Source organism: Panthera leo, chromosome C1, assembly GCF_018350215.1.
Source record: "Panthera leo isolate Ple1 chromosome C1, P.leo_Ple1_pat1.1, whole genome shotgun sequence".
NCBI lineage: Eukaryota > Metazoa > Chordata > Mammalia > Carnivora > Felidae > Panthera > Panthera leo.
The window spans coordinates 211,177,632-211,202,062 of record NC_056686.1 but is presented as its reverse complement, the minus strand read 5'-3'; the positions used below and the strand labels follow the sequence as shown (position 1 = coordinate 211,202,062).

General features: G+C 44.1%; 2 protein-coding genes across 18 annotated transcripts in view; one reads left to right on the top strand and one right to left on the bottom strand.

Annotated features, from left to right (window-relative positions):
• The window catches only part of FBXO36 (F-box protein 36), a 90,214-nt gene extending 66,379 nt beyond the window's left edge, over positions 1 to 23,835 (bottom strand). The window contains exons 1-2 of the mRNA XM_042950419.1: positions 23,728 to 23,835; positions 23,236 to 23,352 (exon numbers count right to left, since the gene is read on the bottom strand). Coding sequence (XP_042806353.1) covers positions 23,236 to 23,331 — 96 coding nt within the window. The 5' untranslated portion in view covers positions 23,332 to 23,352; positions 23,728 to 23,835. The remainder of the gene's footprint in view (positions 1 to 23,235; positions 23,353 to 23,727) is intronic.
• TRIP12 (thyroid hormone receptor interactor 12) overlaps positions 22,669 to 24,431 on the top strand; it is a 139,218-nt gene continuing 137,455 nt past the window's right edge. For 14 of the 17 annotated variants that reach the window (XM_042950418.1, XM_042950417.1, XM_042950416.1 and 11 more), the window contains exon 1: positions 23,896 to 23,972. The gene's annotated coding sequence lies outside the window, so the exon portion shown is untranslated. Of the gene's footprint in view, positions 22,691 to 22,940; positions 22,962 to 23,895; positions 23,973 to 24,250; positions 24,312 to 24,431 lie in introns of those variants that run through there. The other 3 variants (XM_042950405.1, XM_042950403.1, XM_042950401.1) reach the window with 3 other exon arrangements.

Genomic DNA, 24,431 nt, shown 5'->3' with positions numbered 1-24,431 from the left:
TTCCTTCTACCCCTTGCCTCCGATTTTATTTCCAGGCCAGCCAGCTGGAGAGCCCCCTCACCCCACCCCACCCTTAAGGCAATTTCCTGCAAGTCTTGAATGCTTAGCTTCAAGATCTTACCAAGCTACTAGGGAGGTGGGATCTGCGGTCTTTAGCCAGGCAGCTCTCAGCCCAACTCCGAGTTCGGTTCTTTTCTAAAGGGTGAGAATGGCTGTGCAGAGGCAACGTGCCATCTCGGCCACATCCCCAAAGCCAGGCTCTGTGCTGTGCCTAACAATCCCCCTCCTCTGTGCCACCACATCCACCTATGGTCATGTCCCTTCTGCTCCTCTTGCCCAGTAGCTTCCATATGGTTCAGAATGGCCATCTTAAACTTCTTTACTTTTCTATTTCAGTTCCCTGCAGCGAATTGGCTATATCACTTTAAGTGCTTGTCCAAATTTTCTCTTTTAAGTTAAAAAAAATTTTTTTTAATGTTTATTTATTTTTGAGAGAAAGAGAGAGAGAGAGACAGAGAGAGACAGCATGAGTGGGGCAGGGGCAGAGAGAGAGGGAGACACAGAATCCGAAGCAGGTTCCAGGCTCTGAGCTGTCAGCACAGAGCCCGACGCGGGGCTGGAACCGGTGAACCACGAGATCATGACCTGAGCCTTGACCGACTGAGCCACCCAGGCACCCCAGTTCTTGTCCAAACTTTCAAAAGAAGGATCAGCTTGTCACGCTAGGCCACACAAGTCATACAGTTGCCGGTCAACCAGTGGATTCAATGGCCCAAAGACAGGTGTCTATCTTGGTCCAATTAATTGGCAAGGGGAGGGACAGAGCAACTGCACGGCACAGATGGTGACTTATCTCAGACGGGACTTAGCCACGGTATGTAATGACGGACTATCCAGACAACTGTGTTTTCCCACTGACATATTCAGGCGGATCAAATAGGTAGGTAACAAATATCCTTACATATTGTATTAGTTTCCCATGGCTGTTTTAACAGAGGACCACAAACTGGGTGGCTTAAAACAATAGAAATGCAGGGTCTCACAGTTCTGGAGGCTGGAAGTCGGAAATCCTGGGACTGGCAGAGCCCGGCTCTCTTTGCACCCTGTCTTGCCTCTTCCGGCTTCTGCGTTTTACTGACGATCTTCGGTCATCACGTGGCCTTCCGTGTCTGTCTTTACGCGGCTGTCTTCTTAAAGACACCAGTCAGACCGGAGCAGTGTCCACCCTACTCCAACATGGCCTCATCTTAACTAACAATATCTGTGACAATCCTATTTCTAAATCAGGTCACTATCCGAGGTAGTGGGGGTTAGGACTCCAACGTCTCTTTTGGGGAGGACGCAATTCAATCGTAACACATACCTACTCAGGTTGTACAGCCAATTTCTCCACAAATAAAATAGACATCTAACCATTATGGCGGACTTGCTACTCAAAAGGCATGGGACACTGCGGTGAGTACTATGATAAGGATGAGTATGGACGCTGGGTGGCTCAGTCGGTTAAGCATCCGACTCTTGATCTCGGCTCAGGTCATGATGTCGTGGTTTGCGGCATCGAGCCCCATGTTGGGCTCTGCACTGATAGCGTGGGGCCTGCTTGGGATCCTCTGTCTCTACCCTCCCCCACTCACACGCACCCACTCTAAATAAATACATAAATAAGTAAATAAAGTTTGTTTTAGAGAGTGAGTGGGGGAGAGGGGCAGAGGGAGAGAGAATCTTTTTTTTTTTTTTTATGTTTATTTATTTTTGAAGGAGAGAGAGAGAGAGACAGAGCGTGAGCTGGGGAGGGGCAGAGAGAGAGGGAGACACAGAATCCGAAGCAGGCTTCAGGCTCCGAGCTGTCAGCACAGAGCCTGACATGGGGCTTGATCACGAGACGTGAGATCATGACCTGTGCCGAAGTTGGATGCCCAACTGACTGAGCCACCCAGGCACCTCCAGAGGGAGCGAGAATCTCAAGCAGGTTCCATGCTCAGCGTGGAGCGCAGAACCCAACACGAGGTTCGATCCCATGACCCTGAGATCATGACCTAAGCTGAAACCAAGAGTCAATTCAACTGACTGAGCCACCCAGGCACCCCTAAAGAAACTTTAAAAAGAAAAAGATGTGTTTACTGTGTCTTTCTAGATTCATCAGATGTTCTTAGTTATGATGGTAGTCTTAGTGTTAGTAACCTCTTTCCAAAAAAGAAAAAAAGGTACAAAGAAAATCAGTATTCAAAGGCAATATTGAGGAATAATTTTTATTTGATTTATTTAGTTTTAAAAATTTTTAAAGATTTTTTTATGTTTATTTTTGAGAGAGAGAGAGAGAGAGAGAGAGAGAGAGTGAGCGGGTTAGGGGCAGAGAGAGAGGCACAGAATCTGAAGCAGGCTCTGGGCTCCGAGCCGTCCTCACAGAGCCCAATGCGGTGCTCGAACCCACAAACCGTGAGGTCACAACCTGAGCTGAAGTTGGATGCTTGACCGACTGAGCCACCCAGACGCCCCTGATTTATTTTTATATTCTTTAGTGACTGGTGAGATAAAGTGTATTAATTCAGAAAAATAAATGTTACACAGTAGGCAAAATGCAAAAGCACGAAAAATGCATCCAACTGCTCTTAGCTCCTTTAGGGTGTCTTATGTGGAGCCTGTGTAAAGGCCAAGATGGCTGCCATCTTCAAGGAAGAAAGAATCTTTTGTAGCTGCAGGAAGTAGTGACCATGTGGAAGAGAGTAATGGAGGAGCTGGAGGCAGCCACTGAGACAGAGTCTGGCACAAAAGGGAGGCAGCCACTGAGGCAGAGTCTGGCACAAAAGGGAGGCAGCCACTGAGGCAGAGTCTGGCACAAAAGGGAGGCAGCCACTGAGGCAGAGTCTGGCACAAAAGGGAGGCAGCCACTGAGGCAGAGTCTGGCACAAAAGGGAGGCAGCCACTGAGGCAGAGTCTGGCACAAAAGGGAGGCAGCCACTGAGGCAGAGTCTGGCACAAAAGGGAGGCAGCCACTGAGGCAGAGTCTGGCACAAAAGGGAGGCAGCCACTGAGGCAGAGTCTGGCACAAAAGGGAGGCAGCCACTGAGACAGAGTCTGGCACAAAAGGGAGGCAGCCACTGAGGCAGAGTCTGGCACAAAAGGGAGGCAGCCACTGAGGCAGAGTCTGGCACAAAAGGGAGGCAGCCACTGAGGCAGAGTCTGGCACAAAAGGGAGGCAGCCACTGAGGCAGAGTCTGGCACAAAAGGGAGGCAGCCACTGAGACAGAGTCTGGCATAAAAGGATATGAATGTGTAAATAACTTTTTCCTGTTGAATGCCAACGTCTCCCTTTAAAAACAAATGCCAAAGAGACATTTTAATAGTTTCAGAGAAGAGAAAGACTCATCTTGGAACTACAGGAATGTACCAAAAAAATCATGTAAGGCAGGAAGGAAATTGTGTCAAGAGTTTGTATACATAAAATCCTTAAAACGTTATTATGAAGTAGAAAGTATTACCTACATCTTTTTGTGTTTTCTTCTTTCATAAGAAAATGAGACCAGGGGCGCCTGGGTGGCTCGGTCGGTTAAGCGTCCGACTTCGGCTCAGGTCATGAGCTCCAGGTCTGTGAGTTCGAGCCCCGCGTCGGGGCTCTGTGCGGACGGCTCAGAGCCTGGAGCCTGCTTCGGATTCCGTGTCTCCCTCTCTCTCTGCCCTCCCCCACTCACATTGTGTCTCTCTCTGTCTTAAAAATAAACAAACATTAAAAAAACCTTTTTTTTAAATAAAAAGAAAAGGAGACCATTTCAGGAGCCTGACTGCCCGTCTCTTTTCCATCCTCCCAGAAGCTGTCTCCCTCTCCCTTGTGTTGTCTACCCAGCTGGGGCCACAGTCACAGTTCGGCAGTATGGCTGCATTCATGCCATTCTCCTCTGCAAGAAGTCTTGTTTCATCCTTATTACCTAGGAGTTTCCAAACTTTTCCATAGCAGAACCCTTTTATTAAGGGAAATTCTGTACAGATTTTCTGTATATCTATTTATGTGGGACTATATCAATTTATGTTTATCTATTGGACAAAAGGAGTATTTGATGAAGATAGTTTTTTTTTGTAAGTTTATTTATTTTGAGATAGAGCACACATGTGTGGGGGAGAGGGGCAGAGGGGGGGGGAGACAATCTCAAGCAGGCTCTGCGCTGACAGTGCAGGGCTAGATCTCATGACCGTAAAATCATAAACCTGAGCCGAAACCAAGAGTCAGATGCTTAACCAACTGAGCCACCCGGGTGCCCCTGACGTTCTTTTCAAATTCAGATTAATAATATTGTCAAGTTAACAAGAACACAGAAACTATTCTCCTAAAAACAGCACTTTGAAATTAGGCAGTGAAACAGAGAGGAAGACCATTAGTGTTAGGACGAGTAGTCAGTTAAGTTCTGCATTTGACGATAAAATAAAAAGAAAACTCTGATCCATGCAGATAATCATAAATCTGTTCTCCACATTCTATCCCAGTGATCTTTTAAAAATGCAAACCTGAGTAACATATTTCATCAACTCGTTAAAACGCCGACGGTAAATTGCATCATTATTTCATGCATAGTCCAGAAAAAAAATGCTCAGTAAATGTTGATTTGGGAGATATTAAGATGTGAAAACAAGCGTGTCTCACAATCACTGGAATGTGGTATGCCAGCCGCGTCATCCTCTTAAAGATCAATGGCGTCTGGTTCTCTCGGAATCACGACAACACTCCTGATGTTCACCACTCTGTTCTCTGCATCCTAACTGCACTGGCCTTCTTTCCATTCACCCAGTCTTCCAGATGGCAGATCAAGCTTCACTTCCTCTGGAGAGCCTTCCCTGACCTCCCTGACCAGGCCACGTTCCTGTGCATTTAAGTGTCTCCTTGACAGCACTTACCACGGTGGACATCTTCTTTGCTTCCCATCTTAGTTTGGCTTACGTGTTTGTATGATTAGCATCTAGCTCCATGAGGGCAGAGAACATGAACTTCTGCTCCCCACCGCTCCCCACCGTAGCATCCTGTACACAGAAAGCACTCGAGCATTTGTTGAATAAATGAATTGAAATAAAAAATTTAAAAATTCATGTTGCTAATTTTCAGATATCCTTCAATTCCAAGGATCCAGAAGATTCATAAATGTGAGCAGTAAGAATTGTGTTTCATAGTCATTAACAATATCTACCAAATTCCTGTCTCCTTATCACAGATACCAAATTTAGACAAAAATCATTGAAAATTACTATGCGTTAAAACTCTGTCCCTGAGTGTTATTATCACAAGGTGGTCAGTGTGTTTTTGTGAATTCTCAGTTCCAAGATTCTGTGCTGAGCTGGTATGTCTGAGCTTCTGATTTTCAGGTTTCCTCTCTGCTCTGATTATACCTGCCTTGTACAGGCATGAATCCAAAGAGGGTTGGTCAGAGCTCAACTTTCTGAAACAATGACACATTTGTAAGAAATTCTACTGTGTTCACAGCGATGATAGATGCTTTCCTCTGGCCTCCACCAAAACATGTTCATCTAGATTTTGGAAGCACGAGTTAAGGCATTACAATTTGGTACATAAAATATTTGAGCGTGTAGGTATTTCTTTTGTATAACAAGTTTTAAATTAGTGAAAAATATTCCCAAAGAGGTTATTTGAATAAAATGCTTGTGCAACCTCAGAGGTACATTTATTTGCAAAACCAAAGGGTAATATGAAAACCACTGACTCGCTGTATCAAGTTTTTTTGTTTTTTTGTTTTGAGATTTTATTTTTTTAAGTAATCTGTACAGCCAACATGGGACTTGAACTCACAACCCCGAGATCAAGAGTCACAGGCTCTACAGACTGCAGCCAGGTGCCCTGGGCTATATCAAGTCTTAAGGCTTGATTTGTCAGGAACTTCCTGATCTGCTCCCTGGCTGCCGCTCAGTGGTCCTGGCACCCAGCTTCACATCCTGCAAGAAGACAATACTTAGGACTTGTTCCGGAACAAGCTCTGTGCTCACGCGTTTGCGCAAAGGCCCATCCCTGGTTTTTCTGTCTTGGTCTCAAGCTCACATCTAGTAGTTTTCCCTGAGTCTTCCCTGATGTGCTGACTTTTCAGGATTCCCTCCAATTCCCTCACCAGGCAGCTCAGATCTCTGCTACATGACCTTGCTGTCACCTGTCTCCCCGCTAGACTGCAAGCTTCCTGAGGGAAAGGAACTCATCTTTGCACTGTTGGCACGTCCGGGACTTGGTGTGCAGCAAACACTGAAAGAAGCCCTTTCGGAGCTTTGCCAACTTGGGTAGTTTCAATTGTTTGCCAGTAGAAAAACTTCTATCTTGTGGTTTTATTTTTTTAATTTTTTTAAAAAGTAGGCTCCACGCCCAAAGTGGGGCTTGAACTCACAACCTCGAGATCGAGAGTCATGTGCTCCACCAACGGAGTCGGCCAGGTGCCCCTCTCTTGTGGTTTTTTAAATTGTATTTCCTTGATCACTAGTAAGATTAAGCATCTTTTCATGTTTATTAGTTATGTATTTCAGTTTCTTCATGTTCCTTGCCCATTTTTCTGCAATGTTATTTACTTTATTAATTTGCAGATATTTATTTATTGCCTCGACACTTGTGAGACTATTTTAAAGCTCTCCCACGTAGGAAATTCCATATCCTTTCGTAGTCATTCGTCCCACTGAGCCAGTTCTTCCCTACGTTTAACCCAAATCCCACACGCTGCGGTGGGGGCTAATGCCTCTCGTTTTGAGCCCTGCTGAGTTAATGGAGAATAGCTGATTATCATCAATTATGATGAAATCGTTCTTAAAAAAAAAAAAAAAAGTACTATTAAATAACCCAGACCTACCTGTGTAGTTAAATAATCATATAATTATTTTAACCTATATGAATGGATTCTATTTCCTAATTATCTTTCCCTTTACCACTCAACTGTGAGTCTTCTACATTCTTGAATCTAGAGCTTAGAAATGGGGCCCAGGGACTGGCTGGCGGTAAGCGTAACTGGAAGATGAACTTACGGTTGCTGATTTCTGCACTTCTATTCTTGCCTCTCATCATGGCGCCTCCCCCTCTTGCAAGGCTACTTTTTTATTTCAGCGCTTGATAATCACTCCTAAAATATTCATCAGCCAGACTGAGCAAGATCACAGAGCAAGGATTCCCTTTTAGTAATTATTGCTCTGCCCCAAGCGCTTGACACTCTTAATCGAAATTCTGTGGCTCTCTTACCAGTTGTCCATATTGGTAAGGAATCTACGTTAATAATGCTGATCCTACCCTCTAATACATAAACCATTTTGGCAAATGGGTTTTAAGGCAAATGAAATGGTATGTTTCTTCTTCTTCTTTAAATGTTTATTTATTTTGAGAGAGAGAGACAGAGAGAGAGACAGAAAGAACACAGGCTAGCAGGGCGGCGGGGGGTGGGGGGGATGCGGAGACAGAGAAGGAAAGAGAAAATCTCAAGTGGGCTCTGTGCTGACAGTGCGGGGATGCAGGGCTTGACCTCACGAGCCGTGAGACCATGACCTGAGCCGAAATCAAGAGTTGGACGCTTAACTGACAGAGCCACCCAGGTGCCCCCCTTCTTCTTTTCTCCCCCTAGATCATTGGCCACTTTGTCCTGACCCCCCATTCTCCAAGTCAGCATGTATTTTCATAACTATGCTCTGAGGTTGGTCCTCTGTCCAGTGAGCCTTTATAGGATGGTTGTAAACGGATTCCCTAATAAATGGGTGTTTCCTATAGAATATAATCTTAAACATGTTAAAGTCAAAAATAGACTGCATCAATTCTTCCAAATCCCCCTTTCAAGGTTATAATGAATGAGTCTGACAAGGCTTTTTTCTCTTCATGAGTATTCACTTATCTGTTCAAAAACAAAAAACAACTTTAATTCAGATGACTCTTTAACTTTAGAAAACCATACTGCTAGAGTTGTCCTAACAAAGTACTCCAGACTAGATGGCTGAAACATAAATTTATTTTCTCATAGTTCTGGAAGGTAGAAGTCAAGGTGTTGGCAGGGTCGGCCTCTTCTGAAAACTTTCTCCTTGACATGTAAATGGCTAGTTCCTCCCTGTGTCTTCACATGGTCTCCTGTCTGTGCATGTCTGTGTCTTAATCTCTTTTTATAAGGACACCAGCCATATTGGATTAGAATCAACCCCAATGACCTTGCTTTTTTTTTTCTTTTTTCTTTTTAAAGGCAGAGTAGATTGAGAAAAGCTAAGGCACAAATACAGACTTTAGAAATAGCAACATTAATGTGGTCATGAAGGCAAGAAGCACTTCAGTTGCCATAAACCTAGAAGAAACCAAGAAAGAATCCATGGACTATAACAAAGGGAAGCATTTCAAGAAAAGGCTGATCAACAGCATGAAACGTCAAGTATGCTAAGGTCATAAGACATCCTTTAGATTTAACAATTCTAGATTACTGAGTAACATACCAGGAGTAAGAGGGAGGTAGGAGTTGTCTTAAGGAATGAATGAGAGAAAGGTCATAGAAGCAGTGAGTACTTTGTGAAGGAAAAGAGGAGGTGAGAGACAGAAAGGACGTGGGGATGCCTGGGTGGCTCAGTTGGTTAAGCTCAGCATCCAACTCTTGATTTTGGATCATGTCATGATCCCAGGGGTGTGGGATTGAGCTCCATGTCAGGCTCAGCTGGGCATGGAGCCTACTTAACATTCTCTCTCTCTCTCTCTCTCTCTCTCTCTAAATAAAAGGGATGTGGGGTCAAGGATGTGATTTTTATTTTGAAGTGACAATATGAAGGAAAATAATCCAAGAGTAATTTGTTGCATATTAATCTCTGAATCATTCTGAGTCATTCATTGTTTTCATTGAAAGATTATTTTGTTTTAAATGGAAACCAAGCTGAGATGTAGCTGTGGCATTTAGAAAAAGCCTAAGTAAGACTGGCCAAAGGTTATTCTCTGCTTGGTCATAATGGATGGATCCCAGGCAATTCGTTTAAGCTCTCTAAATCCCAGTTTCTCACCTATGTAATAATCGTACCCATTTTGTAATCTTGTTTCAAGGATTAAATGCCTCACCTGTTACAAGCACTCAATGTTTAATTTTATTATAACAATTAGGTTTGTTATTAAGAGGTGGCTTTAGAGGGATCAAGCAAATTCTATTTCTGGATTTTAATATGGTTCTTAGGTGAACAATTGTTCATTGAGATATATAGTAAGAAAAAAACCAAGCATCTTTTTTAATTTAAAAAAAATTTTTAATGTTTATTTATTATTGAGAGACAGAGTGTGAACAGGGGAGGGGCAGAGAGAGGGAGACACAGAATTGGAAGCAGGCTCCAGGCTCTGAGCTGTCAGCACAGAGCCCGACGTGGGGCTCAAACTCACAAACTGCAAGATCATGACCTGAGCCGAAGTCGGACGCTTAACTGACTGAGCCACCCAGGCACCCCCCAAACATCTTTTTAAAAAAATTATTTTAAGTTTATTTACTTGAGAGAGAGCAAGCGCAAAAGCAGGGGAGGGGGAGAGAGGAGAGACAGAATCCCAAAGCAGACTGCACCATCAGCCCAGAGCCTGAGGTGGGGCTCGAAGTCATGAACTGTGAGATCATGAGTTGAGCTGAAATGAAGAGGTGGATGCTTAACTAACTGTGACACCCAGGCACCTCTTTAAAAAAAATTAAGTTTATTTATTTGTTTTGAGAGAGACAGAGAGAGAGAGCAAACTGATCTTTTACCTAAGTAAGCAGGGAATTTATTTCAATGTTAAATCATAACTTGTTAAAAAGTTTATTAATTTATTTTGAGAGAGAAAGAGTGTATGAACATGCGAGTAGGGGAGAAGGAGAGAGAGAGAGGGAGGAAGAGAAAGAATCCCAAGCAGGCTCCACACTGTCAGTGCAGAGCGACTCGGGACTTGATCTCATGAAACTGAGAGATCATGACCTGAGCAGAAATCAAGAGTCAAACGCTTAACTTACTGAGCCACCCAGGCACTTTTGAAAGTGAAGAATGCTACCAATCTCTCCAAATCCCTAAATAATCCTAGAAACCGTTTAGAATTTCTAAATGTTATGGAGATGTTAGAATACTAGCATAGTTATTCACTTCTTTAAATATTCAATTTATTTAATCTAAAAAAAAAAGTTCACCCATTTCTCCCATTCCCCACTCCCTGCCTCTGGCAATCATCAATCTGTTTGTTCTCTCTAAGTTTGGTGTATGTGTGTGTGTGTGTGTGTGTGTGTGTGTGTGTGTGTGTGTGTGTTATCTTAGATTTCACATATAAGAGAGATCATACGGTATTTTTTGTCTTTCTCTGACTTATTTCATTTAGCATAATACCCTCTGGGTCCCATCTATGTTGTTGCAAATGGCAAGATTTTTTTTTTTTTTTTAAGTAGGTTTCATGCCCAGCGCAGAGCCCAATGTGGGGCTTGACTCATGACCCTGAGATTAAGACCTGAGCTGAGATCAAAAGTCGGATGCTTAATGGACTGAGACACGAAGGCGCCCAAAGATTTCATTCTCTTTTATGGCTGAAAAATATTCCACTCTTTGTGTGTGTATGTGTGTGTATGTATATAACTGCTTTGTCCATTCATCCACTGTTGGACACTTACACTGTTTCCGTATCTTGGTTATGATAAATAATGCTGCAATGAACATGGGGGTGCATATATCTTTTTGAATTAGTGTTTTTATTTTCTTTGGACAAATATCCAGAAGTCAAATTGCTGGGTCATATGGTGGCTCTATTTTTAATTTTTGAAAATGTTTATTTATTTTGGGGCACCTGGGTGGCTCAGTCAGTTAAGCATCCAACTTTGGCCCAGGTCATGATCTTGAAGTTCACGAGTTCTAGCCCCATGCCGGGCTCTGTGCTGACAGCTCAGAGCCTGGAGCTTGCTTCAGATTCTGCGTCTCCCTCTCTCTCTGACCCTTCCCCACTTGTGCATGCTCTCTCTCTCTCTCTCAAAAATAACTAAACATTAAACATTTAAAAAATTTAAAAAATGCTTGGTCTCTTTATTTAAAAAAAAAGTTTATTTATTTTGAGTGGGGGGAGGGGTAGAGAGAGAGGAAGACAGAATCCCAAGCAGGCTGTGGCAGAAAAGAGAAAGACAGAATTCTAAGCAGGCTCCATGCTGTCAGTGCAGAGCCCAATGTGAGGTTCAATCTCAGTGAGATCACGACCTGAGCCGAAATCAGGAGTTGGCTGCTTAACTAACCGACCACCCAGGTGCCCTGCTATGCTGAGGCTTTTAAGTTCGATATAGTCCAACTTGTTTACATTTTGGCTTTTGTGGCTTTTGCTTTGGGTATCAGATTTAAAAAAAATCATCCCCAAGACTTATGGCAGCTTACTGCCTATGTTTTCTTCCAGGATTTTATGATTTCAGGTCTTCTATTCAAGTCTTTAGTCCATTTTGAGTTTGTGTACGGTATGAGATAGTGATCTATTTTCATTCTTTTGCACGTCTGTCCAATTTTCCCAAAATCATTTACTGAGGAAACTTTCCTTTCTCCAAAGTGTATTTTTGGTTCCTTTATCATAGATCAATTGACCATATAGGTGTGGGTTTATTTCTGGGCTCTCTATTCTGTTCCATCAATCTGTAGGTGTATTTTGGTGCCAATCCCACATCGGTTTTTTAATTTTTATTTATTTTTAAATATTTCTTTTGAAGTTTATTTATTTTGAGAAAGACTGAGAGAGTGCAAGCTGGGGAGAGGGGCAGAGAGAGGGAGAGAGAGAATCCCAAGCAGGCTTTGCACCCTCAGCGCGGAGTCCGATGCGGGGCTCGAACTCACGGAAATGCAAGATCAGGACCTGAAACCAAGAGACAGACACTTAACTGACCAGGCACCCTGGGACTGTTTTCTCAATTTCTTTTTCTGATAGCTCTTTATTAGCGTATAGAAATGCAACAGACTTTTGTGTATAGATTTGGTATTCTGAGACTTTCCTGAATTTGTTTACTAGTTCTAACAGTTTTCTGATGGAACCTTCGGAGTTTCCCATGTCATCGACAAACAGGGACGGTTTTATGTATTCCTTTGCAATTTGGAACCTGTCATTTCTTTCCCTTGCCTGATTGCCCTGGCTGGGATTTCCAGTACTATGTTGCATCAAAGTGACGAGTGTGCATCCTTGTCTTGTGACCTTAGAATGAAAACTGTCAGTCATCACCACTGAGTATGATGTTAGCTGTGGGCTTGTCATACAGTATATGGCCTTTATTATTTTGAGGTATGTTCCATCTACACTGCTTTGCTGAGAGGTGTTTTCTTTTTTTTTTAAATCATAAACGAAAGTTGAGTTTTGTCAAATTGGTACAATTAATAATCTTTGGATTCCATCTACACTGCTTTGCTGAGAGGTGTTTTCTTTTTTTTTTAAATCGTAAACGAAAGTTGAGTTTTGTCAAATTGGTACAATTAATAATCTTTGGATACTGAAGTGTATGAACTCTTTGCCTGCTACATATGCGGCCAACATTTTCTCCCAGGCAATTTATTAATTTTAAGTATTATTCATGAAACAAAACCTTTTTATTAAAATTTTTTTTTTATCTTGAAGTAATCTGGACACCGAGTGTGGGGCTCAAACATATAACCCTGAGATCAAGAGCCATGTTCCTTACTGTGCGAGCCAGGCAGGCGCCCACAAAACTTTATTTTGTAGGTACTCGATCTGCCATTCTTCTCCTTTCTGGCTTCCAGATTCAGAGTCTTCTGTATACTCTACCTCCAGACTTAAATGATATTCTCCCTTCTTTTTTTTTTTTTTTTATTTAAAAAAAAAATTTTTTTTTTTCAACGTTTTTTATTTATTTTTGGGACAGAGAGAGACAGAGCATGAACGGGGGAGGGGCAGAGAGAGAGGGAGACACAGAATCCGAAACAGGCTCCAGGCTCCGAGCCATCAGCCCAGAGCCTGACGCGGGGCTGGAACTCACGGACCGCGAGATCGTGACCTGGCTGAAGTCGGACGCTTAACCGACTGCGCCACCCAGGCGCCCCCTCCCTTATTTTCTTATGGCACTTTCATAGTGTACGTTTGTGTGTATAACATTTAGCTCTTTGATCCATGTAAGATACTATTCAATGGTTCTTTATTTCCCTACTGATCTCAAATGGTAAGTGGGAATCTTATTTGTTTGTTTGTTCGTTTATTCTGAGAGAGAAAGAAAGCATGAACCACACTCAGGGGAGGGGCAGAGAGAGGATCCCAAATGGGTGCCAGGCTGTGAGGGCAGAGCCCTACTGCAGAGGGGTGGTGATCCCACGGAACTGTGAGATCATGAGCTGATCTGAAATCTAGAGTCAGATGCTAAACAGACTGAGCTACCCAGGCTCAAATGTTAGGAGGCATTTTCTTTTCTTTTCTTTTTTTAATGTTTATTTTTGAGAGAGAGAGAAAGAGCAAGCCTAAGCGAGGGAGGGACAGAGAGAGAGAGAGAGAGGGAGACACAGAATCTGAAGCAACCCCCAGGCTCTGAGCTGTCAGCACAGAGCCTGACGTGGGGTTCAAACTCACAGACCGCGAGATCATGACCTGAGCCAAAGTCAGACGCTTAACCGACCGAGCCACCCAGGTGCCCCTAATGATAGGTGTTCTTTAAGGAATGGTGAGAATGGTGATCCTGGAGTCAGGAAGCACTCAGTTTATAATAACGTAAATAATAACTTAGAGAAAAACAGCAACCTTGAATTTTAGCATATAGCTTAAAGTCCTATTTTTTTTTGTAAATAAAATTCACTTATTCATTCAAAATAGAAACTTTCAGCAAACATGAAATGAAAGGAAACATCTTAAATGTGATTTGAAAAAATCTACAGCACACATCATACTTTATGGCAAAATACTGAAAGCCTTTCCCATAAGTCTAACAGCAAGACAGAATGCCTGGTGTCATCATCTTTCTTCAACATTTTAGTGGCAGTCTTAGCCAATGTCATAAGGTAAGGACAAATAAGATAGGAGGCTCAGAAAGGAAGAAACATGTCACTATTCACAGAAGACAAGAACGTGTCAGAAAATCTAAAAAGTTACAAATTTTTAAAATTAGTAAGTGACTTGGTAAGATCACCAGATAAAAGGAAATTTACTGGAAGCAAAAATCAATTGTTTTATTAAAAATGTTTTTAATGTTTTTATTTTTGAAAGAGAGAGACAGAAAGAGAAAGGGAGAACGAGTAGGGGAGGGGCAGAAAGAGAGGGAGACACAGAATCTGAAGCGGGCTCCAGGCTTTGAGCTGTCAACACAGAGCCGGACGCGGGGCTAGAACTGGGAAACCATGAGATCGTGATGTGAGCCACCCATGCACCCCTAAAATCAATTGTTTTCATTAGTAGCCATAAATAGAAAATACAATTTTAAGAAACAATATAACTTACGATAAAATAGGTAAACACCTAGAAATCTAACAAAAATATAAGATTTCCATACTATAAGATATTGTTGACCAAAATTAAAGAATACCTAAAAAAATTCTAGAAAATGGGTATACTGTATTTGTTGATTGGAAACTTGATATCATAAAGATGTCAATTCACCACAAATGAAGCTATATATTCATTGCAATCCCAATCAAAACACCAATAGGTACTTTGTGGAAACATAAGCTAATTGTAAACATAAAAAATAAAAATAAAAAAGGAGGTGAGGAAAGAGTTACTATCATCCTTTTATGGAAAAGGTGAAATTTGGCTGGTTTGGCACTGGAAGAAAACAACACAAGAAACATTTCTTCAGTAGTTGGCCGCTCTGTACCAGGCACACTGGTAGGTACTTTGCAGTCAATATTCCCCAGAACCTCAGCTCCTGAGATACTCAGAGAAAAGGGGGTTCCAGAGTCACAAGCCTATAGGAAAAGCTCCAAGGTACAGTCTCCTCTTGAGAGATTCATGGTGGACAGCAGGATTTGAAAGGCTCTGACAAATTCCGGAGAAGGGAAGCAAATAGACTGTGTTTGACCCAGGATTTTCCAATCCTATTTGATCAGACAACCTCTCTTTGAAAAACACTGGCCTGGAGTGCTTTATGTATATATATATATCTGGCTTTTACTGTATCTGTGAAATAGCCAAGAGCTGAATGGCTCATTTTACAGATGAAGAGATGGAACCTCAGGCAGGTGGAGACTTATACCAGGTCACATAGCTACTAATATAGAATCTTCAATGCAAATCTAATTTTTCTCAAAAAAAAAAAAAAAAAATCGAGTGCTTTTTCCAGGATGAAATACCACTTTCATGCAAAACAGCATTTTAGAAATGGAATAAACCTTCGTGATCTCTTGGACTAGGAAACTTACGACGTTGATGAGGCAACTGGGGCCCAGAAAAATGAAGTGCCTTGCCCCAGGTCAAGAGCTTGCAGGCTAGCAGGAGGAATAAAAGAACCCATGACTCAGTGACTCCCAATTAAGTGCTCTACTGCCCCATATAATTAGGAGACAAATCTGTGTCAGTGTAGGGCGAGACCAAATTAACTGCCCAGAATGAGTAGGTGCTCATAGGTGCCGAATGAACGATTTACCTGAGAAAAGATATGATCCTGGCGCTCTGTCGGGCCCTCGTGTAATTTTGAAATGAGGGTTTAGGAGTCGCCGGACAACTGGCTTCTAATATGGTAAGGCACTGAATATTGTAATTTTTAAGAATTTGATCAGCTTATTTGTGTTATTTTATCCCCCCTCTCCCCAAAAGTGCCACGTCACTTTGGAAAATGAAAAGGAATTTCCATCTCTGATGAAAAGCCACTTGACAATTCGAATCGGGTGGCTCCTGGAGTGTCACGGGCTGGCAATCATTTTTCCCCGAAGGGCGTCAGGTCTGAGGAATGGAAGGACAATGCAGGAGGCGTGAACACCTGGCGGAACCCGTGGGGCAGGGCAGGGAGCTCAGGGCAGGTGTAGGTCGCTGCAGGTCAGAAAGAGGTGGGAAAACCAGAACACTCCCGAGGAGGGCCTGGAGCAGAGGACCGGACGTTCTAAGAGTGAAGAGGGGAAAAGCCTATATTTAACAGCAGAGGGAAGAACAAGGAGCTTTGGGAGACAAAGAGACAGCCCCCAAAGAGGGGGATAGGTCAAATCATAAATAATAGGCAAGAGGAAAATAAGCTAAGGCAAGCATTCCGCTGAGTTTTGGACTTTAAAAGGAGCGGCAGGGGAGCCGGGGTGGCTCAGCCGGTTAAGTATCAGACTTTGGCTCAGGTCAGGATCTCTCATGGTTCGTGGGTTCGAGCACCGCATAGGGCTCTGTGCTGACAGCGTGGAGCCTAGACCCTGCTTCAGATTCTGTGTCTTCCTTTCTGCCCCTCCTCAGCTCGCGCTCTCTCTCAAAAATAAAATAAACATTAAAAAAAAAAAAAAAAAAAGGAACGGCAGTTCTGCGTGGAAACGTTTTGGCTGTGGCTGGTGGCCGCTGGGCAGAATGGGCGCAACAGCTTGATGTCAGAGATAATGGCATGACATCAGTCCATCAGGGGGAGACGTCCCCTTAGGGACAAGGCAAGAGTTACCAGAAGCAAAAGGGGAATGTACGTTTACTCCCCTCTGCTGTATCTTCTCCATGTATGTGATTCTTGGGGACCCTATGTGGGAAGCAGGGCTAGAGTAAGGCATGATTTAGGGGCTCCTGGGGCCTCTGGGAAAATGCCATCACGATAACAAGTTGATTGCACCCCATCCTACTTCCAAAATGTGCAACCTGGTGTCTAGTTAATATGCTTTTATTTATTTATTTAGAAAGTTTTAAGTAATGTCTACACCCAACGTGGGGCTCGAATCCACAACCCTGAGATCAAGAGTCACATGCACCACTGACTGAGCCAGCCAGGCGTCCCTAGTTAGTATAATTTTAGATTACTTGAGAGGTTCTGTTCTTTAAGCTTTATGGGGTGGGGGCATATAAATCTATTCAGTGGATGACCTCTGCCTTATTTTCTTTTCTATATCTCCTTTTTAGCTCAATAATACTATGTCATCCGCAACAAAGCAAGAGAACAAAGTTGTACTTTCTCAAAAGTAATTATCATCTACATTAAAAAACAAGAGACAAAAGCAAAAAATGTAAAATCGAAGTTTCTAGACCTTAAAATTTCCTAAGTAGCCATTAACCCATTTGCACCTTCTAAACTTGTTGAATTAGAACCCCTCCCCCCATCAGTAGAATCTGGTGACACAGTTATTAATGCTGCTCATTATTTAAGGTGGGAGGTGGCTGAAAGGCGGTACCGGTACAGCAGGTGGAAGCTAATGTACGGAGCAGGGCTGCTCAGAGTAAGTGTTATCCGCTTCCATTTTCATTTTTCCTGCTTTTCTCTGATTACAAAAATAAATGCTCATTGTACAAAAACTCGGATCTTTCAAAAACACATAATGCAGGGGCCCCTGGGTGGCTCAGTTGGCTGAGCGTCCAACTTCAGCTCAGGTCACGATCTCACGGTTCATGAGTTTGAGCCCCGCGTTGGGCTCTGTGCTGACCGCTCAGAGCCTGGAGCCTGCTTCGGATTCTGTCTCCCTCTCTCTCTGCCCCTCCCCAGCTTGTGCTGTCTCGCTCTCAAAAATAAAAAAAAAAAAATAAAAAAAAAAAAACATAATGCAGGAAGTGAAAGCAATCACTAATTCCATCTCTGAGTGATGCACTTCAGCTGTTTCCTCTTACACTTATTTAAACGCCATTAACATTTATTAAAAAAAAATAAAACTACTCTGGTGGTTGTTTTTTCCTATAGGATATGTTTAACCCAGCAACTTGCTTTTCTTGCTTAAGATTTGGTCTACTGAAGAGCTCTGGCACGTTGGTTTTTTTTTGTTTTTTTTTTTGTTTTTTTTTATTTTATTTTATTTTATTTTTTATTTTTTTTTGGGACAGAGAGAGACAGAGCATGAACGGGGGAGGGGCAGAGAGAGAGGGAGACACAGAATCGGAAACAGGCTCCAGGCTCCGAGCCATCAGCCCAGAGCCCGACGCGGGGCTCGAACTCACGGACCGCGAGATCGTGACCTGGCTGAAGTCGGACGCTTAACCGACTGCGCCACCCAGGCGCCCGCACGTTGTTTTTTTAAAAGGTTGCAGAGTATTCTACGGTATGAATGATTCACAGTTTAACCAAATTTCCACTAATGGAAAGATGTTTTTACAATTATTTCACTCTGGTGAGCTTCTTGCTCACAGATCCTAGTACTTATGTGAAAGCATTTTTGCATAGAAAATCCTAGAGATGGATTTGCAGGGTCAAAGGGTGTATGCATTAACACTTTTATTAGGCTGTGCTTGGATCTTATATCTTTAAAATTGCTGTGCAGTTTTAAGTAGTACCTGCAGGATTCTTTGTTGCAACGTCTAAACGTCAGTCACCTAGTTTTTTTTTTTTTTTTTTTTTTTTTATTTTGAGACAGCCTGTGTGGGGGAGGGGCAGAGAGAGAGAGAGAGAGAGAGAGAGAGAGAGAGAGAGAGAGAGAATATCCCAAGCAGGCTCCACACTCAGCATGGAGCCCGAGATGGGGCTCAGTCCTACAACCACAAGATCATGACCTGAGCTGAAACCAAGAGTCCGTAGCTGAACCGACTGAGCCACCCAGGCATTCTCACCAAGTCTAGTTTTCATTCCTTTTTCAGAAGTCTTTGGAGAAGACAGTTTCCTGTCAGAGGTTGGCATGCGACCTCGGGTGTTTTCAGTCTGTCAGTGCTGCAACTCTAAAGCATGTCAAAAATACTGGTCATTTTTGGAGGAATGAACTTTTGGAATTTTTTTTTCAGATGACATTGCTTTAGGTATCTTATTGGAGTCTTTAGGAGGATTAAGTAAAATAGGTAAATTAAGGTCATCTATTACGCAATTCTCCCTCTTTTCATTTGCTGGGGTGACTATCACACGTTGCTTCTCCAGGGACAACCGTCTAACACAGGTGCAAGAGGCCAGTATCCGCCAGTTCTCATCTACTTAGCTTACAGTTAATGCTTCCCGCAGTTTTCCAGTATTTGTCACATCAACCTAAGCCACTAGTTGTGACCTTAAGCAATACTTCCATTTCAAGAGAACGAAGAAGATAGAATTTCAAGAGTCAAATATTGACAATAGTACCCTCCTGAGCCTCCTAGCCTAAAGTGACTTTTGCTTCCTCTGAACTCACAATTTATTTAAAAAGTTTTTTTAATGTTTATTCATTTTTGAGAGAGGGAGAGAAGGGGGGAGAGGGAGAGAAGGGGGGGAGAGGGAGAGAAGGGGGGGAGAGGGAGAGAAGGGGGGGAGAGGGAGAGAAGGGGGGGAGAGGGAGAGAAGGGGGGGAGAGGGAGAGAAGGGGGGGAGAGGGAGAGAAGGGGGGGAGAGGGAGAGAAGGGGGGGAGAGGGAGAGAAGGGGGGGGAGAGGGAGAGAAGGGGGGGGAGAGGGAGAGAAGGGGGGGAGAGGGAGAGAAGGGGGGGAGAGGGAGAGAAGGGGGGGAGAGGGAGAGAAGGGGGGGAGAGGGAGAGAAGGGGGGGAGAGGGAGAGAAGGGGGGGAGAGGGAGAGAAGGGGGGGAGAGGGAGAGAAGGGGGGGAGAGGGAGAGAAGGGGGGGAGAGGGAGAGAAGGGGGGGAGAGGGAGAGAAGGGGGGGAGAGGGAGAGAAGGGGGGGAGAGGGAGAGAAGGGGGGGAGAGGGAGAGAAGGGGGGGAGAGGGAGAGAAGGGGGGGAGAGGGAGAGAAGGGGGGGAGAGGGAGAGAAGGGGGGGAGAGGGAGAGAAGGGGGGGGAGAGGGGCAGAGAGAGAGAGGGAGACAGAATCTGAGGCAGGCTCCAGGCTCTGAGCTGTTAGCACAGAGCCCGACGCAGGGCTGGAAACCATGAATCGCGAGATCCTGACCGGAGCCAAAGTCAGATACTCAACCGACTGAGCCACCTAGGTGTCCCTGGACTCGGATTTTAAAGCATCTGTGCTACTCATTAACTTGGCGATGAACTTCCTCTGTTCTTAAAAAAAAAAAAAAAAAAAAACTATTTCAGTGTTTATATAAATCAAATCACTAACTGTTTGCTCCTACCTAGGTTATATACTTCAGAGAGGAGGGACTTTTGTTTGGTTCACTGATGTTTCCCCAGCATCTAGAACAGTACATATAAAAGGTATAGAAAAGGTGCTTGGGCACCTGGGTAGCTCAGTCAGTTAAACATCAGACTCTTGATTTCAGCTCAGGTCTTGATCTCACAGTTCATGCCCTGTGCTGGGCTCCAAGGCTGCTTGGGAATCGCTCTCTCTCTTAAAATAAATAAATAAACTTTAAAAGGTGCTTAATACATATTGGTGGAATGAAAGATGAACTCTTTGAAGGCAGAAATCTTATATTTTGCATCCCCATAGTAAATGCCAACTTGCTGATTACAATTAAGCAAAGGGTCACGATTTAAGATTTTCTTAGAGGTGAAGTGTGGAATATCCCTTGCCTAAATAACATTCAAGGTTCTTTCCAGCTCTTACTATTAATCTACTAGTTTTCAAAGAATTAGAAACCAACATAAGAAAATATATTTACTACTAAAACTAGGTGAAAATAATTGGGTAAACCTTTGATTTAGAAAGCAGTGCATTGATTTTTCTAAGATCATTATAAAGATCGAATTTGAAGGGTGCCTGGTAGCTCAGTTGGTTAAGCGACTAACTCTTGATTTTGGCTCAGGTCATGATTTCCCAGTTTGTAAGTCTGAGTCTCAGTCTGTAAGTCCCCAGCATTGGGGGCTGTGCTGTCACTGCAGAGCCTGCTTGGGATTCTCTCTCTTCCTTTCTGTCAACCCTCCTCAACTTGCACAGCCTGCTTGCTGTCTCTCAAAATAAGTAAATAAACATTAAAAAAAAAAATTGAATTTGAGAAGCCATATTAACCACAAGCTATATTCTATAAGTTCCTTTCTTGGGAAAAAAACAAAACATCATAGCATCAAGTTGTTAACTGGGAATGCCTCTATAAGCATTAAAATATATATTTAATGTTACTGTATAAGAAGCAAAGAAAATATTTATGTACAACATTTATATTCTGTGCTATACCAACCATGGTCTGACCCTAATGAGAGAGATACCTGTCTTCAAATCCATGTCAAATGTGCAATCATTTGAATTTAAAGTCAATAAAAATAAAAGCAGTGAAAAAGAATAAAAAAGAGAATCAGAGGGAAAGAAAGATCTATCTAAATCTGGGGTATATTTTGAATAATATACAATATTTTTTTTTAAATAAAAGAAGAAAGAGAAAGGAAAAATTTTACAAAGTCATTCCAGAAAAAGTCCATCTTATAAAACATAGTTTAATGCTAGTCTTTTAGTCCTTATTTATGTCAGACCACCTCTTAGTGGATGTTTGGTTTCCTGTGCTGAGACTTAGAAAAATTATCCTGTGGTTAGAAAATAGCATATTCTCAAGACGGTTGACTGAAAAGACTATTTTTTTGGCTTACTATTTTTTACAACAAATTTTACTTTAAAAAGAGAGTGAATTAATCAGATTTGAGATGAACTCTCACTGGTAGAACTATAGTGGATATATTCCATCTGCTTAAAAAAGAAAATGGATCAGCTTGAAAAGGATTTTTTATAGAAGCAATTGACAGGAAGAATAGGGCCTGAAATAAAAACCAGTTTTTGATCTGTTAAAAAAAAAAAAAAAAAAAGAAGGAAAGAGAAAAAATTAAGAATACTTGCGTGGGGGGGAGGGGGGGATTTCATAAAACACAGGCATGTGCCCAAGTTAGACTACAGAGCAAAGTCTGAAGGACATCAACAAGGGAAGCATTCCTGGGGAAAACTAATGCCAGGCACTCTTAATGGTTAATTTACTAAAATAAAAAAGTAAACAACTATTCATTTGTTGAGGCTTACAACATTATAGACACTTGTAATACCAGACCTTCAAGAAAAAGAAAAATCTCAAAAAAATGTTTAAAAGACAAATTATGGAAAAGACTGTAAACATTAGAACATTTTAACTTACGTGAGGTAGATGAAAAGAGAAAATGAAGTATGACTATGTAACATGTTATTGCTTTCAATCACTAATGTTAGAAAGTAAGAAACTGTTAGGATCATACCTCTTAGAACAAATGGAAGATAGTCCCAAAATGTACAAAACAGTGAATTTCAGCTTTTAAGAAATTCTAATTAAATGTGTAAAAATTCCCCCCAAAATGTTCAATCAAATATTTAAGTTTGATAGGCTATCACGCTTTTATTACTGACACTACACTTGCAATATTTAAACATCTCAAGTTTAAACAATAAAATATGTATCATTTTTACTTTAAAAGATGCTTTTGAAGCTATAAAAAAAAGCATTCTCTACCTACTTAAGGGCTCACGGGAAAACTGATGCAATATTCAAGATCTACACTAAAATATATACAAAGTTCTAAATTTCATTTTATAGAAATACCATCTATTAAAGTACAAGGTGCTTTATCTCAGTGACAGGCTTAAGCTCAGCCAGGAATCAGAAAACGGGTTCCGACTGGAGGCCCAGTTCAACTTGATCATTTCATGGGCACAATAAATCATCCAAAAGCCCACCTTAAATAGCTAAAGTAGTCATAAAAATAGGCTGATGGTTACTTCACTCCAGCGATAACATAATCCTCGGTCTTATTGTTGTGGAGCAGATGTCATTATGGGTGGGGCCGACGCGCAGAGCAGCTGAAACATTTTTGTACCACCCCCCGCACACTTTCAATGGGATAGAAGGGGCTCCAAAAAGGTAAGGGGAGAGCTCTCAACGATCAATTCCTACTAGAAATAAGGAAGTTTTGATGTGGTCGTGGTACCCGTAAAGACCACAATGAGATTTTAAAAATCCCCCATGATTAACTCCTACCCTGGAAAAGAGATCTTCCCTTTCTCCCCTCCCCTGCCGGCTCCTCCTTGGGACACTTGGCTGAGTCTTTCTTTCTCTCCTTCCCACGCTGAGGTGAGGCTGCACGCAAGCCGGGGACGCCTGTTTTTCTCTTCGCGCGGAGGGAACTCTGCGGGTAGGAACCCTCGGTGGCAGGAAGGGAGCAGGGTGCGATGTGGGGAGGCGGGAAAGCTCGCCAGGGACGAGCGGCCCTTGGGGTGGGAAAAGGCACGCGGACTACGGAGGAGCCGGCCGAGGAGGCCGAGGTGACGAGGGAAATCTCCCGGCTCGGAGCTGGGACCGGACGCTTCCGGCGGGCCACAGTCGCTCTCGGCCTAGCGGGGCTAGCGTTCCGCGCTCCACCGGGGCGGCAGGGAGCTTAGAGAGGGTAAACCGCGCCTCGCACTTGCCTGGGACCGGGTGACCAATAACTGGTAATAGTCTTTGCTCGGCGCTGGGCCTTGTCCTACAATTTCGAACAGAGTCTCCGGCAGCCACGACGCCATCTTGGGACGCCACCGCCGTCGCTAAGACAACCAGGAAGGGGCGGGGCTTGATTGGGGTCATGGGGCCAAAGCCCTAGTTTAAATCGAACCCGGTTTTGAGCTAGCAGGGGGTTTCTTTCTTAGGGTGATGGCCCCTTCTCCCAAGAGTCAGAGGGAACACTGATCCGTGAGATTTCCACCCTCAGGTCCCCGGTGACCCGAAGGGGAATTAGTTCCTGCTGCCACGGAGGGGAGGGGGGTGACCCCGGCGGAGGGATATCAAGCGGAGCCCCACATTCCCCTTCCTGGTCCCTCGAAGGGATCGGGAGGAGAGCTCAGGCCGCTGGGAGAGTCACGCCGGGCGGTGGGGGAGGGAGGGGCGATGTGATGAGTTGCGTGTAGGCAGCGGGGCCTTACCCGCGGACGAGCCCGTGAGCCGGAGGCAGCGGGCAAAGTAGTTCCCGGAGGGTGTTGGAACGGGCGGGGAGGGAGGCGGCGCGGGCGGAGGCGCACGCCGGCCGCGGTGCTGCGGCTCAGCTGATAATTGAAGGGACCCGAGGAGCCGCCGCCGCCGCCGCCGCCGCCGGGGGGGGGTGGGGGGAGCGAGTGGAAGTTACTGCCGCGCCACCGAGTCCGGACCGGAGACTTTGGGGCCCAACTAGGTAATTGGGGCGCAGGTCTGAGTGGCCGGGCCAGGCTTGGGGGAGGGGGTTGTACGAGGGGGTGAGGGGCTGGGGGGGGGGCGGCGAGGGGGGGGGGTGGGGAGGAGCTGGAACAGAAAGTCCCAGGAAGCCCGGTTGTGTCATCGCCGCGATTCGGCCCCCGCTCGGCCTGCTCCCGGCGGCGGCGGGGCCGCGGAAGGACCGGGTCGGGGGTTGACGGGCGAGACGCTCGAGGGAGACCGGGGCCGGGCGGGAGCGGGGGGGTGGGGGGGGGGAGGAGGGTTCGCTGGGTCCCCGCTCAGGCCCCCCGCGATGAGGAGGGCCCTTCACGGAACCGGGGTAAGGCGTGCGGGTCTTGGGGAGCCCGGTGGTGGCCGGGGGGGCCGGAAGTGGGCTTTGGAGCTTGGAGGGCCTCTAGGAAGCGAGAAAGTGGGGGGCCGGAAGTGCAGGTGGGGGGTG